Source organism: Haliotis cracherodii, unplaced genomic scaffold (assembly GCF_022045235.1).
Source record: "Haliotis cracherodii isolate W230 unplaced genomic scaffold, xgHalCrac1.p SCAF_17, whole genome shotgun sequence".
Lineage (NCBI taxonomy): Eukaryota > Metazoa > Mollusca > Gastropoda > Lepetellida > Haliotidae > Haliotis > Haliotis cracherodii.
This window is the reverse complement of record NW_027266272.1, coordinates 2,138,395-2,156,854: the sequence shown is the minus strand read 5'-3', so window position 1 is coordinate 2,156,854 and position 18,460 is coordinate 2,138,395. Positions and strand designations below refer to the sequence as shown.

Genomic DNA, 18,460 nt, shown 5'->3' with positions numbered 1-18,460 from the left:
CGTTACTATAAAGTTCCCAGCCTTTATACCAATCACCGGTTTTATGCCAATGATCATATATTCTTGCGTAAAGTTTGCTGGTACTATACAACTTACCAAAATTAACTGGAGGTTTATTAAGTTCTCTATATACATAATCACTTTCTTCTTTGACGGATTTATTTTCCTCTGTGTAAGGAACACCTAGACCATGGTTTGCTCCTTTAATACGCCAATCTTTACTCGTAGAAACATTAAATTCCTGACAAATACGCTCATACGCGGACCTATCATAATTATTATTTGTGGAATTCCATGCTCGATCCTGCGGTAATGGAGCACTAATTTCTTTAAGTATACGTCTAATCTGATAGTACACGTGAAATGACATAACAGACTTATTCAGTTCAAATCCTGGAGCGTAAAGAGATACGCCACATCCCGTTGTGGCACACCATATGGCAAAGTTTAACTGATTCTGCCAAAATTGCATCGGATTGTGAAACCAATCGTGAACCATTTTATCACTAGTTGCCGTGACTCTGTATTTTTCAAAGATATCGGGGAATTTAACTAAAAATTCAGCACCATAGGCAGTTACTATAATCGATTGATTAGTAATGTAAGTCGATTTCATATTTAAGTTATGATATAGTATCATTGTATATTTAATATGTATGTTACACTCCCGGGAATAACAAATGGCCAGTCTATTGAACTGCTTCAAACTATCGATAACTCGGACGGACAACTCGAAGTAGCTCTATGCGATATAACGTATTACCAACGGTGGACCAATATAAGTGCTGCGAGAGGTAATAATAAGATATTTAAAATAAGTGACAAAGGTAGAGGTAGTACTATACCTGATGGGTATTACAGCATAAGCTCACTCAATGATGAATTTTTTAATAATGGATTTTTTAATAATTATTTTGATAATGAAATTAGTATCACACAAAGTGAGGCCACTGGGACAGTGAAAATCATCAATGAAAACGAAGATATAATTATTAATGAGAACTTAGCATACGCACTTGGATTTTATCGGGTAATAACAATACGACGCGGTGTGATAGTGACTGCAGGTATTAACAACGTACATGATTTAGTTCCCTATAAAGAGTTGTTCATCCATCTTGATCAAATAAGCACGACGGATAATATTCAACTAGAAAGTCCTTCAACTCTACTCAGAAGTGTTCCGGTCAAAGATGTAAAATACAATAGCGGTAGAACGGAATCTTTCTCGTTATTACAATATAAAAAATTAAAGCGGGGTATTATTTCAGACCTCAAAATTTCTGTATTAGATGTAAAACACCAACCTATACATGTAGGATACTTAAGTGTAACACTCCATATTATAAATAATGGTTGATTCCATATTTAAGTTATGATATAGTATCATTGTATATTTGATATGTATGTTACACTCCTGGGAATAACAAATGGTCAGTCTATTGAACTGCTTCGTACTATCGATAACTCGGATGGACAACTCGAAGTAGCTCTATGCGATGTAATGTATTACCCACGATGGACTAATATAAATGCTACGAGAGGTAATAATAATGAGACAGAAATAAATGGTCAAAAATACATTATACCTGATGGGTATTACAGCGTATGCTCACTCAATGATGAATTTTTTAAGCCTAATGGAATTAGTCTAACACAAAATGAGTCAAATGGGTTACTGATTTTAAACTCTGGAAAAAAGGATGTAAAGCTTTACAGGAACTTAGCATACACACTTGGATGGAGAGGAGAAATAACAGTAATCAAGACAACAGATCAGGGACTCTATTTACCCGATTTAGTTCCCTATAAAGAGTTGTGCATCCATCTTGATCAAATAAGCACAACGGATAATATTCAACAAGAAAGTCCTTCAACTCTACTCAGAAGTGTTCCAGTGAAAAATGAAAAATACAATAGTGGTAGAACGGAATCTTTCTCGTTATTACAATATAAAAAATTAAAGCAGGGAATTATTTCAGACCTTAAAATTTCTGTATTAGATGTAAAACACCGACCTGTACATATAGGATACTTAAGTGTAACACTCCATATTATAAATAATGGTTGATGCATCAGGCCCTGGAACGATAAGACAATGTAATACAATTGCGCTTTCCGATCTCGGAGACACGGAAGGATTCGGTAAACCCGGTACCAATGGTAAGTTATACGCTTTACACTTACACGATAATGTATACAAGCGGAAAGAAGTCACATTCGCGGGTAATCTAGAAGATTTAAGCGATGTCGACGTTAGTAGACTCCTTAAAACCACTCCGTACAATATTATTTACAACAGTGAGAATAAATGGACTATGGTCGAGGCAAACATCAAGTGGCTACTTAATATCGTTATTACCCCACCTTATGCGATGATGGGTAAGGGACATAATTTAACTAAGATAATAAATAGTGGCATCGTACTCGCGGCCTATATCCCGTCAAAACGAAAAAGTGTGTTAGTCACTCCCCTGCCAGAAAAACCAGGTCATATGTTATATAGTCGTCCGGCAATCCAAAATGTTAGTTTAAATTTGGTTACAGAATTCGATGATATTAAACAGAACTTGAGTGCAATACCTAATATTTCTACGCTTATTATTGAAATCTTGTTCGGAGATGCACCGGTAGATGCCTTCGAAATATTACCAGGTCTATCGATTAAATGGCTCAAGAAACACGAGCGTCAACGTTGCAGTATTATTCATGTCGGTGCATCACCCGTTACATCCCTCGAGGGGGTTCAAATTATTAAAAGTGGTAGTATTTCCCTTTCTAAGATATTCTTGCCGTATAATATACATTTGATAAGGTTGATGTATACTCTCAAAACATTTAAGCAAGACCAATTAAAGACTATTATATATTCGTAATATACACTATGAGTTTATATCCAGCGCTCGATGAAATGATGGAAACTGTTGATGGATTTCGATTACATCAAATAAGCGACATAAAACATCGAATAGAAAAGGATAGGGAGTTGAGACTTGGATTGTATAAAAAGTATCGCAGAGCCGTGAATGCTCTGGACGGAGTTGACACCGCTCTTGTAGTAGCTGGCATGGGACTCGGTGTAGCCGGTGTCGGTTTACTATCAACTATAATCGCCGCGCCTATCATGCTCGGCATGGAAATAGCGGCTGGAGTCTCGGGACTGGCAGGAATAGCTATAAAATTCATTTCTCGTAGGTTGCAAAAGAAAGCATTAAAACACGATAGTATTCGGATACTCGCCGATGCAAAGTTGAACAGCATCGAGGATCATATTTCGACAGCAATGGCCGATTGCAAGATATCCGAGAAGGAGTTTCGTTTAGTGCTGTCGGAACTCACCAAATACAATGAAATGAAGCAGGAGATTCGATCAAAATCTCATAAGACCAATGGTATTAGCGAAGACGAGAAAAAAAAGTTCATAGAACAAGGGAGGCAACAAGCGCGTCAATTATTCCGTGCCAAAACCAAAGAACTGGTTGGAGATTAAAAATAAATTGCTTACTATCGTGTGATAACATTTAGACAAATGCTTACATTTAATATATAATAATGGAAAAAACTATTAAATGGAGAGAATTACCACAAGGTTTTTATTATATCAGTGATGTCAAACCAACCAAATACGGTAATCACTTGTTTCTTATCAATTTACAAAAAGAGTGTAGTTATATAGTCTGGTCTCCTAGTAAAATGAACGAAGAACTTAATAAAAATGTTGAATATCGCTTTATCGATAAAAATAATGAAGAATATTTTTATTACCATTTAGACTCATCTAAAGCAATGATTGGACCCAGGTATTGGTGAGCTGGAGTCAATCTCATGACTATCGTTGAATCGCATAATCATTTTGGCATAAAAAATTCCCCCTGTAGTAGCAGTATAGGTATATGAATCCAGCTCCAGTGGAAGTGGTCCAGAACCCCTATTACCTATACTACTGGGGGAGAGGGAGAGAGGGGGAGGGAGGGGGGAGAGGGAGAGGGAGTGTCTATTCCGTTACCATAGAACTTTTTGCGGTGAAGAATGAATTAATTTGTTGGGTTCCAAAGCTTCTGGCATTTGATCATGCTTGTGGAGAAACGGTCATTTCCATGACCACGGATGTGTCTTTGGACTCCTTCAGCAAGAACACCATTCTCCTGATCTGGCTCCGTCAGCCTTCCATCTCTTGCCAAACATGCCAGACTCTCGCGCCAGAACCCATTTCGAGTGTATCCATTCCCGAAGAGGATGTTGTTGAAAAATACATTTCAATATCTGCAGGTCAAGTCTTTCTGTGTGAGGCTCAGAACACTCCCTGGATAAGGTGGCTTCCATCTACCGGATTCCTTGCGAATAACAAGGTTTGCTGCAAAATAGTACCGATGAAATGCAAACCAGATATAAATCGGACAGCAACACCTCGCCTTAAATGGCATGAAAGTTATTTATTTGTTCACACCAACCAGTCACCATATTTTCAGACATTGCCATGAAGGGTAGCAAAGGTTGTTTAACAAACTCCCATGTAATTGTTGGTGTTTTAATGCATGTTGTTACAAGGGGGTCTGCACTATAAACTGAACAGCCTTACATTCGCACGTGAAATTCGCGCGTTTCACGATAACCTACTTTAGTCTTTTCTATAATAAAATCATTTCAAATGAAAAGTCTAAATCAGAGGCGTATCTTTATGTAGTAATCATTAAACGGAATATACAATGAGAATCTGTAAACTATTCTCAAAGCAATGTGAGTTATGTTCTTGGTATTGCTATTCAGCTAATTCCAAATGCAAATAATAAAATCAACAGAACGAGCTCGCTATATCATTACAATACATGGTGAATTTCAAATGTGATTTGAAAACCTTGGTATTTCACGTTTATGATTATTGCAAGTCGGAGGGGTGGATAGACAAAGTTAAGACTGGACTTAAAGCTTAATATTCAAAAGAGATGGTTAAGATCATGCAACTGTCGGTCACATTATTTTTTCAGTTGATAGTGACAATGAAATAATTCAGAATAGACGTTTTGAGACTACCCCTGTGTTCCTCGACACCATTGTAACAACAGGCATTGAAGCACCGACAATTACATGACAGTGTGTTAAACAACCTTTTTGCTACTTGATTACAATGTCTGAAATTATGGTGACGAGTTGGTATTATTTAATAAATAACTTTAATGCCATTATTGATAAATTGTTTCTTTCGGATTTATATTTATTTTGCATTTCATCGGTTCGATTTTGCAGCAAACGGACTATGCCTAAAGAGCACACGGGTACATTTATGCGTCATTGAATATGTTTGTTCTATGTTTTGCGATTTGGGGTCATGACTGATTTCTAGGGTCGAAGCATATAGTTTTCACAGCTATTTTGCTCTTTACTCCAAATGGAAACTGTTTCTGGTTGTTCTGTTGCATTTACAATTTGTTTTCAGGAAAATAGTTTTATGTATTTATTACCATTTGACTCATGTGACTTTTCCGAGTGTTCATGTGTACTCTAGACCCGCACGTGTCACATATTAGAATGTGAAATCCCGATATACGTTTTTAAATTAGGATTAAACATAATTCCAGCAGCTATTAATAATCTGGAACAAAGTTGAGACAATACACTATCATACTCCACATACTTGTGTATTCTACAGAACCGGGCCAGTGTATCATGCAACATAAGTAAAAACTAAAGTGTTGCCACTCTCGATATTTTTGGTTATCTATTAGTGGTGTTATCAAAATCAATGTTTTTATTATCGATCTTTCTGCTGCAACTACGTGCCCCCGTGCCGCCCCTTCCTAGTTTTATAAATTCGTCAAGAGAGATTGATGTACACGTACATTGATTTTTTTAAATTAATTGACATCTTATTTCATACTGTGGATACTACCGACAGAAACAGCTACTGGTTGTGTCATGTACATTCTTGATATCGGCTAGTTGGTCCTTTTTGTGGACTTATAACAGACGAATAAAATCAAGTATAAGACAGTACTTGACATGGAACCGAAATAAAATATGTCTTGGCATCAGCTGGTGTGTATGAGATGATGGTTATCCCCTGAATTGTCAGAATGTTAGATCACGAGGACTGAACGGTAGAGCGTTTCGTGATACACCAGGGTTTTGGACACTGGCTGGTTGCGCAAAACACTGATATGAGAAATTAGGATATGCAAATATAAATGTATAAAAAAAAGTATAGGAGGTAGTGGAGGAAACCATTCGAATTGGTCGTTAATCGGGACTGATTGTTCTCAACAGCTTGCCTGTGCACAGGTTGTGTCCGTTCTACGGATATTGAATGGACAATAGGAACTTGCATCATTGATTCGCGTTATTGTGAACTGACGAATATCAAATGTTTTCTGTATAATGCGTATACTTCCATATACCTACCTAATTCAAATATACCTCCTTTGTGAAGCATTATACAGTTGAAAACTTACTGCCAAGTATCGGTAATAAATAACGTAAACTCATATAATAATCAGTCTGGGATACTTACCGAAACACATGTTGAAGACTTTTGTGTTGTAGTGTATTAGCGCGTGTCAGCTTGATGTTGGAAGTGATGCATGTCTTAGGCGATTACCACCATGGTCAAACCCACGAGTATGGGTATGGTTCTGACAAACAAAATCAGTACAAAACTAGGATTCTAACCCACGATCATAGGTTCAAGTCACAACTAAGGGGAACAACCCTGCACGGCGACTTATGGCGGCTCAGACAACTCGGTCATCCCTGCTCCCAGGTCTGTTATTAAACACAATTATTAACAATAAAACATATCTTGATGAAATAGGAGTTTATAAGATTTCAAATTTAAACTTATATAACTTAGCACTGAACGTGAATTCGTGGAGCCTGTATTCGGACCTAAGGCCTTACATGCAGTAAACATGACTGATTGATATCAATTAAAGTGTATTTCTATAATTATTTGTATACATGGCCAAGTCGCTGAGCCTGACCAAGCGATCCATTAGGGAACTTTTATTCTCATGCGTAATCACCAAGGGTATTGACTGAAGTGAAGGCATCTCTATGAAATGAAGCATTTTTAAAAAAAGGCACTTTCCTTCTCATCCCAATTTTAAGTCCTATATTTGCAAATTTACTCAACCATTACAAAATGCAATTAATGCCTCATACATTTTTTATATGTGAAATAATGATCTACTTTCGCACGCGCATTAAACATGAAAGGCAAGCTCCACTGAGTGAGTGAGTATGGTTTTACGCTGTTTTTAGGAATATTCCAGCAATATCACGGCAGGGGACACCAGAAATGGGCTTCACACATTGTACCCACTTCGGGAATCGAACCCAGGTCTTTGACGTGGCGAGCCAACGCTTTAACCACTAGGCTACCCGACCGCTCCGTATCGTGACAACTATACCGCCATTAAAGTTGGTGTACAATATTTGGACCTCCATGTGTTCTTTAGCATTATACTCCCATGTGAAGAGATAACACTAGAAAGGATAATTTTACCAAGTGCTTCTCATTGTCGAGGAGTTCCGTCCAAATACCTTTACATATGTCCACCATTCCCTCTGCACATGTAGAACAAATAGCATGTATTCCAATGACACGAAACTCGGAAAAATCACTGCCCACATAAAAGGCATTTATGCAAGCCTGATGGTAAAACCTGTAACTTGAATGTCCTTCCCTAATCTTAAATCTCTGGAGTATAAAAATGCTGTTCATTTGTGAAAATGATTATTAAGACATGTGTGAGTGTTAATATAAACTTACTTTAGTATTGGGCACACCTTAAACTGAGACAACTGGGCCAACTGGGCCACACCACAAGATAGCTTAACTATTACACGTGACAGTTTAAAGCTGCTGATAAGATAACAGCTACATGTGCAACACTGCGTCTGCGCTTTTAACAAGGAAGTAATGACGTTCACTGCGTGGCATTGTCTGTGTGTCAGCCATTCATGGTGAAGTTGGACATATGTGGATCATCAGGTAATACACTCAGAGGTAGGTACGTTGTTATATTCAGACACTGCAAAACAATGATTGAAACATGTCATCTGAACTCATCAATAGGCAGTCGGTAGTGAATTACGTTGGAATATGTTGGGTGTCTTCGGTTCACGCTAAACCCACAGACACACATTAAGAGTATTTCATGGATTAAATGCACCCATAGGTCCCAAAAAGGACCATCAACTGAAAGTCGGGTACCTTCTTTTGACCTAAAATACACCCGGTTATTCGTCAGTGAACATTTATGTACACACACGTGTTGGTATTGTTTGTCATGTTTGTGATGCATCTCATCCGACGTTTCCTTGACCTAATGTGTCATCCAGAAGGTACATGCCATATAAAAAATGTCATCCGTATAGATGTTTTATAATTTGGTGAAACATAATCCAAACTGCTATTAAAACTCTCTCCGTTGTAAATCTTGATCAAGGTAAGCACAGTAATTGCTATACCCTATATACTTGTGTATTCTACAAAGCAGAGCCAGTGTATCATGCAACTTAATTTAAATGTAAAGAGTTGTCATCACATCTCACTCTATATGTTTGTATCACAGAATTGTATGATCATAAACGTGTTTCCAAAGTCAATGTTTTAACCATCCTGTAGTCCCCAATACCGATCACCTGAACGAATGTTTCTCCAGACCTGAACCACAACAGCATGTGGACGAAGTTGCAAGCATCACACTTTCTGCTGATATGGATAATACTGCAAGGTATTTTGTGATTATTTTATGAGAAATGATAGCATCAATTCAGAGTTATAAAAATGATATGTTTACGATGTCATCAGTGTTATACTGTGACAGTTACATTAATCTATACAAATACCGTCTAAAGTTAGCCTTTTCGTTAAAGTAGTTTATCAAACTGTTATATTTATCAGATTCAGATTAATTCATACTCTGTAAGATGGCAACAATATGTACAGCTAATTATGAATTAACATTGTAGATGGAACATTGCATATTGATAATACGTAGAGCTTAACAACTGGCTGAAATGTATGAAGGCTTGCTCCGTCCGAGTTACTTGTAGGAATTGTTGGCATTTGAAGATGTAATGATGTAATGCTCGTGAATAACACCGTTTGCAAATTGCCTCTTCTACCTCCTGTACGGTGCCATTCCACTTTGAGAGTGTTGTCGTCGAGTCCTTAACTGTGCAAGGAACCGCTGGTCGGGGATTCGAGTCCCAAGATTATGATCCTTGGTCTTTCCACTGCGTATTTATTTTGCTTTGGCTTCAAATGAGCAGGCACTGATGTAGTGTGCATCAACGTACAGCCGATATTAAGTGAGTGGGCGAGTGAGTATGGATTTACGCCGCTTTTAGCAATATTCAAGCAGTTTCACAGCGGGGATCACCAGAAATGGGCTTCACACACCGTACCCATGTCGGGAATCGAACCCTGGTCTTCGGCGTGACGAGCGGACGCTTTAACCACTAGGCTCCTCGACCGCCCCATATTGCGCGAGTGAGTGAGTGTATGTTACAGTCAGACATATCGAATTACAAGTAAATGAATCAGGCTACAGTACATGTTACAAAATTGAAAGTAACGAACACAATCAAAGTCCTATTAAAATATCAGGTTTGTGTTTTCATTTACTGGGACAAACATAACTTACTTGAAGGTATATATATATATAGGGTTTTGACCTTATTGTCAGTGTATGTGCAACTTCTGCTTCAAAAGGCTAGGGCTCATTCTCTTGCATTGACAACTGATATTGAGTGAGTTGTCGAGGTATATCGGCTGTCCAGATACTAGTATCTCATTGTAGTTAACGATCCACTATCGTAAATACCATTTAAACAAGTCATTAGTATCAATTTGCATTCACAGTTCTATGTCCAGCTGTCTCTGGCCTGAGACACAAGACTGCCTGTTACAACTTCCCACTGATAGTGGATCCTCCGTGTGCCGCTTCAGAGATGCTTCTTCCTACCATGTTTACACTCGGGGTGTCCTCTGACGTCACATGTCACAGAGAAATAAGTGGAGCAAGCTTAAGACAGAAGGGAGTAGACGAAATCAGACGTTGCTGTCAACAGCGTGAGAATGATACCGTGACAGATTACTGCCTCCCTGCTATGAAGAACCAACTCCCGGGTCACTACTACCTGGACTTTGTGAACACGTGCACGGCCGCTACAAAATGTCAGCTGTCAACACCTGGTGGTACGGTGCAGCATACTGCTGATGAAGACTATGTAACATTCACGTTTGAATGTGTGCACAGTGAGTAGTGTCCATTATAAACTTAATGTTATCAGCTTCAGGACACACATTACAATTCCGCCTATACCTGGTGTCATCACTAGTCCAGTGATCCTTTCACATAATGTTCATCGCTATTTTGCCTATTAGTGCAATCTGGGGAGATAATAGAGACAGGTTACTCTCTGGCGTTGACGTCTCATAATTACTTGCACATTATACCTCTCTGTAGCGTGTAATGGTGTACAGGCAGATCTACTATTCTATTTTTTATCCATTCTTTCATATTTGTTGCAAGTTTTTGGACTAAATTATAATTACATGCTTTGCGTTTTTGTATTTTGTAATTGTACAATACAGTTGTTTGATACACAATAAGTCACTTCATGGACAGATGTTTGCGGTCAATCGTGACTCTGTTAATTTGCAACTAGAAACAACTACTCTGTGGTTTAAAATGTGTTCACGGTTATTTTGAAAGAGATGGAGCCATGCATGACCCGCTCATTCTCCCGAGGCGTTGTAAATGTAGCTTGCTATGTTGCATCCCTAAGCCCAATCATGATTCTATAATCATAGTTCTGATTCAATATTCGTCCTGTAATGATACTTGTTTTGTCAGCAACGCTGGCGTGTATATGAGTTTTACTGAAGTTAATGTCTATGGCGTCTTTGGGCTTCTCGCCCATACTCTCTGGCCCCGTTGGCACAGTCCTTTAAGACGTCACAGTCCACAGTGTAGAGTCGCGTCAACGAGACGTACCAGAACATCATGCATAGGAATCCCTAATTGTCCTGATTACTTATGCGTCTTCGATTAAGGCGCCGTGACCACGCCAGAAAACCCATGATTGTGGGTTCGAATCCCGGTTCGCCCAGATTATATTTCTATGTTTGTCAGCACCATGCCCGTGCTCGTGGGTTTCACCGAAGAGGTAAACGTCTGAGACCTGCACCACTTTGTGTTTTCCTCCCACATTAAGCTGACAAGCTGTTATATTACTGAAATATTGTTATAAGCGGCGTTAAACCAAACTCACTCACTCACTCACTCACTTGTCTTGGTTTTTGTCAGTATCATACCAGTGGTCGTGTGTTCTACCAATGTGGTAAGAGTCTTTGACCTACATCAGTGCTGGTTTTCCCCAAAACTAACCTGAGACGACATGATTTACTGAAATACTGTTCAAAACTCGCTCACTCACACTTGTTGAAAGGGGATGACATCCACGTTGTTTTGTCGAAGAGAATCCTGAACTAGTCGAGCAATATGAGGCCGGGCGTTGTCATGTTTTAAGGTAATGCCTGTGCCATGACGACACAAAAAAGGTAGAACAACAGAGCCGATATTGTTGGTTACGCGTGGCCTGCCACTCCCAGGATGGTCTCTGACTGCATTCATCTGTTGCCAACGTTGCCATAAACACCAAATGGTGTTTCTATGGACGTTAAATTGCCTTGCAACATCACATTGACTCGATCCTGCTTCAAGCATACCAATGGCTCCCATACGCTCATTTTCGGACAGGCGTGGCATTTCGTAATGGTGAATAATTGCGTAACTTTGTTGTTTTTCTGAGATGTTGTTGTCAGCACGATGCTAAACAATGCATATGGAATCCCGTTAACGCACATGTTTTTATACCAATTCTTGGGTAGTGAAATGCATGGGCCTGCATAAAAGTCAACTTTTGCATGGAATGGATGCTTTTCTGTAGCAGTTGCGTTTTTTTACTTGATTCAATACATGTACTACAATATTGAAAACCAAACTTTACTTGTTTGAAAAATAAACTTAAATATTGGTGTAACAGGGACTTTTGTTAATGAGTATATATTATTCCATATGCTATATCATGTTTAATAATTCATTTGGTCTTAACTCTTTATTATGCTTGATGTTCTTAAAAGCATGTGGTTAATGGAGATTGTTTTAAATACCTATTTACAGCGAATACTAGTACATCTACCGTCGTGTTAGAAGTATGACTTGGCCATCCTTTTCAGAGGACACGGTGCTGCACATCCAACATGATTCTACACACACAGGACAGGAGGTGTACCTGTACAACGACCAACATGACGGGATGGCTAAAGCTAACTGTCTAGCATACTCTCATGAGTGTAACTCCCATGTCATAATACAACTTGCTGCAGCCCGAGTTGTGTCTGCCGCCTGCAGTGTGGACTTCACTTATGGGGATGTGTCAACCAAGGTGGACTGTAAGAATACATCTGCATCAAGAAACTGTTCCAGCGCAATGTTTGAGAGCAAGTCCAACTATGTTAACATGTCAATATTCATGACAGTCGATCCTGGACGTCAAGAAAAAGAATTTCTGTGGTTGCTGGCGAAAGGTAAGTGATTAATAATTATATTTGTCCTGATGTGTTGCTAAACTTGGAAATGTGACTAAAATGTTTGCGGAAAATGTTCCTTGATGGCAATTTGACGTCTGACGTTTGCTCTGTCGTCGTGCCATGTTGCATTATTATTATATCTTGAGTGTTAAACTAGGCATTTTGGATAAACACAATTACTTTTAGGATATATTGTTTGTGATCTTTATTCATATACTAAGGAGTAAAACCTACCTGTAACTTTCACCAAGTCAGAATACTTAAGCTTGAGTTGCTGAGTATCGTTTTATTTAAGAACAGCATTATAATCATAAAATTGCTACCTTTTCTACCGTCACACCTCTCCCTAAGAGCATTCAGTATTTCAGTGAACAAATGCATGCAGTCGACAGGTGTGACTCGGTCTCAGAGTGAACGTTACTTTGCAACTGCTGCTGGATGAACCTGCTGTGAACATGGCTTCACTCGTCACAAACATATAAATACTGATCATATTAATCATAAACTGGTCCGCCAAATGTAAAACAATTAATAAAATAACACTTAGTTCTTTCAATTTCCCCCAATGGTACCTACCGGTTATTTTGCTTAGGTTTATTCCTTTGATAAATTGTCAGATAATTGTGCCATTGCAAAAATATTTATTTCAATGTTTTGTGTAAAGAATATTTTGGAAAAGAAATATTTCCATATTTATTCACTGCTGCATCTCCCTCTCACTCCTGGTTTCTAACATAGATAAAGAGGGGTATGTTTCATGTAAAAACACACCAAACTTCTTTGTTCAGCACCGGAACAGACAGTATGTTTATCTCCGTCCTGCAGAGTGAACGCGAACATGTTTGTGATAGCAGTATGGATACCAATGTGTTGTGTGGGCTAAACGGGGGCACGGGTGGCCCAGACGTCTAAGGCGCCGCGATTTGCTGAGCAGTGTTGCGTCCCTTTGGGCACGCCAGAAACCTATGATTGTGGGTTCGACTCCCGGTTCGCCCCGATGAGGTTTCTAGGTTTGTCAGCACCATACCCGTACTCGTGGGTTTCATCGAAGTCGTAAACGTCTGAGACCTGCAGGCTTTCCTTCCACATTAAGCTGACACGCCGCGATATAACTGTAATACTGTTAAAAGCGGTGTTTCACTCAAGTCACTGAGTTACTATGTAGGCTAAAAGTTCCAATGGATCAGTGACAGTACGCAGGTGTCTCCACATATATATATAAATATTTATATTCAAGGTGTACTTCTCATTAAAATAGTTCAATCCATCCTATGAGAGGTAGTAGAACAAGCCAAAAGCCTAGCGGAAATACCAATTAAACATTATTTAACCACCTCCCAGAGCAGTGAATCGATCCTTGCAGTGTGGAGTTCTAAAGTACACGGCACTATTATGACGTCATAATGTTCCAGAGACAGGAAGTAAAAGCATCTCAGCGCAGGAAGTTTACAGCAACACAAAATGATGTCAATATTTCCAACTTTTCAGTCGTTTGTCGTTTCGTTTCGTACATAAACTGACGCTGGTGGCGATACTCCGTGTGTTAGTGTAAACACTGTCTGTCTAATTTATTTCATGAATTGGTGTGGATGTGCACGAGTATATGTGGTATTATTCAATAATTATTTTGTTGCAGCGGATACAGGTAAGAATGTTACCGTCGTCTGTGGAGCCAACATTCCTGCAGATGTATCACTAAACTGCTCAACGTCTTTATCAACTACTACAGCATCAACTACTTCAACTACTGCTGCTACCACTGCCACTACTACTACACAAACAGTGACGTCAGATAATGCCTTCAGCAACCACGCACAGGTAGCGGTGACATCATCACCTGGTCAGCCACAAGCACAACCTTCAAAATCAACGTCAGCAGGGACAACGATGCACAACAATGACTCCGTCATCACTCCCCGCCAATCCAATGCAAATTCTGCCACAACACTCGTGCAGCAGAGTGGAGTCACAGAAACGAAATCAGGTACACGCAGTAAATAAACTTAGAAACGCCTTTTTTCATGAGGTTCGCTCAGCTTATCGCTAACAACCGGTATCATCACTTTTTGTAGTGATTCATAAACACATGCTTGTGATGTAGTCGGAATCGTACAATGGACGCTACTTTAGGCAAATATTTGTTAGGATAAAGGAAATGGTTTTGTCGCTTTTATGTATGTATAATACATTCCAACATATATTCGCACGTCAAGTTTTAGCGTTCGTTTCCCCACGTTCACATAGTTACAACTGGTTGGTTGTCAGCTGTACACGAATGTATATATGCGCAAGCTCCGACGTTCATACAGTTTGGCCCTGACTCTATGAAGGTTCATACTCCAATGAACTCACACAAAGTGAAGGTCAATTCTTAAATACTTCCCCCATGAGGTGATGTCCCTTGTGTGGGATCAAACATCATCTCAGGAGATAACAAGAACAATAGCAATAATAATGCATGCTCAAACCGCACAAAGTGATGGAGATAATACAAAATAGTACTTCCCTGATCAACCCGGGCGATACTTTCAGTTAGTTGCAATTGCACCAATCGCTGGCTGACGTCGATCCTTCTCAAACCAGAATGGCGGCTGACGGAAAGTTTGACAGGGAAAAAATAATTTCTTTACTGGGAAATGGACAAAGGCATCCACAATCTGTTCGATATCTTCAAAGTGGTCATGAATAGTCATAAATTCATGGGCACGTCATCGAGCCTCATCTATTACGTTCTTTATTCGGGCAAGACATCCAAGAGGTAGCTAACCGTCATTTTGAAGAGTGCAACCGCTTCGAGCTGATGCAGACCCTGGGATGAGCGATTAATGGGTTTTCTTACAGCGATTCGTGGCTTTCAACGCACCTAATATCTACATTGGTGGTATTTTTCATCGTAGTTTTTGCTTCTTGATCTACCATTTCGAAGGAACAGCATTTTGTCAAGCTTTCATTTTGAGTCTATGATCTCACGTAAATACAATAATGGGGAATTATCTTCTTATATATGGTGTACCATTGCATCAACCAGGCATAAATTTGATACTTACATTGTACTTGTGCTAGGTATTGTGCCTTTCTTACAAGATGATTATAAACGTCAACATGATCATCTAATCAACGACCGCCTCCGTGGTCTAGTGGTAGAGCGTCCGCCGGGAGAGCGGAAGGTTCGGAGTTCGATCCCCGGCTGCGTTTAAAGATGGTAGTTGTTGTTAACCTGTCGACATTAAAGGGCGAAAACAAGGACTGGTCGGCTCGGAGTCAGTATACCGTGTCTGAGTTCATGTTAAACTGCGGCATGGTATCTCATTGAGCTAGCACTATAAATCGGCATCAGTCTGGAGTAGTACAAGCAGCCACACACACACACACACACACAAGCGCGCATGGACGTCGCTGTATAAGTGTAATAATCTTGGACGCGACGTGTAACTCCATTTCACCTCACTTCACCTCACATCTAATCAACAGTGTATAGGTACTTGAGAATGATATAAGATGAATAAAATGTCACTACAGCTAATTGCAAGGTGGATGAAAAAGGATCACAAACGTTTGACTCGTGACTCACAATGACACACATTCTAATGTAAAACTGTATGTATCTAATACTACAACATATGTTTACAGAGGCAGTTATCATCGGCAGCAGTGTGGGAGGAGTCATCATGACAGCAATCATAGTGACACTCACGGTCTGTGTCTGAAGAAAGAAAAGGTAAAAGCTTTTAAAATTAGTATTACCATATCCGGGGATAACATATCCACACATTCTCTGAAAGAACATTCACTCTACATGGAATTAGTCATGCATGAATCGTTGTGTTCTTAGATATACATTGTATCGCAATTCAAGAGTATGTTTGTAATTGGTCTTTCATCTATCGTTGATAAAATCATCATGCATGGTTACTGAGATTATTGATATGAGTGAAAACACTTCTAATTTCCTGTACTTCCATTAAAAACATGATATAAAATAAGTTCAGAATGAGAGTTTGTGGGTGTCAACTTCGGTATTATGAGGAACACAACATTTCGGAGTATATGCTTACTCCTTCATCCTGTGATATGAATTTGCTTCATCCTTCCACCTGATGAAGGAGTAAGTATATACTCCCAAATGTTGTGTTCTTCATTATAAAGCAGTTGACATTAAAAAATGCTCTTTCTCATGTATATCACATTAATGCCATTCACAGACTTGATATACTACGTTGATATCGAACGTGTCTTAGCTGTGCTTCTCATTTTCGACATATTGCATACAACTGTCCTTGAGGCAATGAACACTCTATCATTGGTCTTCCTGGTGCCTGAATATGATGATGGTGCAATAATGCTATATTGCTCGGTATGAAGTTAAATAATATATCAATCGGTTCCAAGAAGAAGTATTCCAAAATTAAGCCAATGCACACGTGCTTATACAACGAAGGAAACAAAATATGTATTGCACATATAAAGCCATCATTATACCTACTGAATTTATATTTTCTAGAAACAGTTCAGAGAAAACAAATCCAACACGTTTACACATGGAAGAAGACCACTAGGATGGGAACGAGTCAGACGGTGCCTGGAACTCTGTAATTGATGGATACGTGCCTAAACCAATCTATGAAGGAACTGATGACTACAAGCTGGAGCAATTGCACAGGAAGATGACATTAATGAAGGCTATGAACCCGACATGGAGTCACCTTGTGGTCACGACCAGAACGTTCAGGCCTCAGTCTGGGCAAAACCTCCTGGGTGACGCAAGGACACCATGACTATTATAACCACACAGTTTTTAATACAGAGCCAATTGGGGAAAATTCAGAAGAGAAGAGTGATGGTAGAGTTTCAGATCTCTATATCAAGGTGAACAAAGCACAGGGCACTGATCAGGTGACGGATGTGTACTGTATAATGATGCTATTTTAAATTACATATATCTTTGAATAACAAAAATTAGTAAACTACGGTTATAGCAACACGCTTATAACGAACTGACGGATAAAACGAACATACATTTGGTCCCGACTATTTGCTTTAGTTGCTGTATATATGCTTAAACGAACTACGGTTATAACGAATTAAAATTAGTAGTCCCTTTGAGTTCGTTATAACCGTACTTTACTGTATGTTTACACTGGATCTACACATATGCGATGCTATTGTGCTGAAAACATCATTACAATCAACTTAGGTAATCCTTTCGCATCTATCATTTAATTGCTATCAAAGATGTGTTCTCAAAATATGTTCGAACTTGTAAAACGTCTTATAGATTTTAGCTCAAGCGCGTATTTATCCTTTTCTGTCCACGTGTGATGTTCATTCTGCAGTAACAGATGTTTACTTATTAGTGCATATAGTTGTCTATTGCTTGTGTTTATTGATTTTTGAGCGAAACATTTTTGCACATTTTCCCAAACTTTGCTATTTGTGAGCTATGTTCATATAAATTCCATTAACTATGTTGTTCATACATAACCAAAGTGCGGGTGTAATTCTGTGTGTTTTTCCCTACCATGTTTATTGTTCACCTGAAAAAACATCGGAACATATGGTACAAGTCAAAATAAGGAATTGCATTGGACATCATGTTTGTGACTGATGCATCAAATTTGGAAATGTCCTCCACATGTCTACCATAAAAACTTTTTGAAAGATCCATGGAGGGAATCTAATCCAAATGAAAAGCGTTTTACATGGCGTCAGCCAAATCCATTTAAACAGGCCCGCTTAGATTATTTTTTAATCTCACAAATTTTTCAGTATTCAATTATTAAATGTGATATTAGTCCAAGTTTAAACTCTGATCATTCTTTGATTTCGATGACATTTAATTTATCAGATATGGAAAGAGGA

At 38.9% G+C, this 18,460-nt stretch overlaps 1 protein-coding gene and 1 pseudogene across 1 annotated transcript; both read left to right on the top strand.

The window, feature by feature from the left end:
* Nucleotides 1-18,460, top strand: part of LOC139464225 (uncharacterized) — a 119,470-nt pseudogene that overhangs the window by 64,921 nt on the left and 36,089 nt on the right.
* LOC139465105 (serine-rich adhesin for platelets-like) lies at nt 8,929-18,446 on the top strand. The gene is made up of 6 exons (XM_071246795.1): nt 8,929-8,941; nt 9,866-10,261; nt 12,248-12,598; nt 14,238-14,585; nt 16,232-16,319; nt 17,103-18,446. Exons 1-5 carry the CDS (start codon nt 8,929-8,931, stop codon nt 16,306-16,308), a joined length of 1,185 nt encoding a protein of 394 aa, XP_071102896.1. The 3' UTR covers nt 16,309-16,319; nt 17,103-18,446.

Bases quoted from the DNA above. Each gene is read 5' to 3' on its own strand.
- LOC139465105 (XM_071246795.1), top strand. The intron at 10,262-12,247 runs GTGAGTAGTGTC...CATCCTTTTCAG, and splicing joins CACGTTTGAATGTGTGCACA to AGGACACGGTGCTGCACATC. The intron at 14,586-16,231 runs GTACACGCAGTA...ATATGTTTACAG, and splicing joins AGTCACAGAAACGAAATCAG to AGGCAGTTATCATCGGCAGC.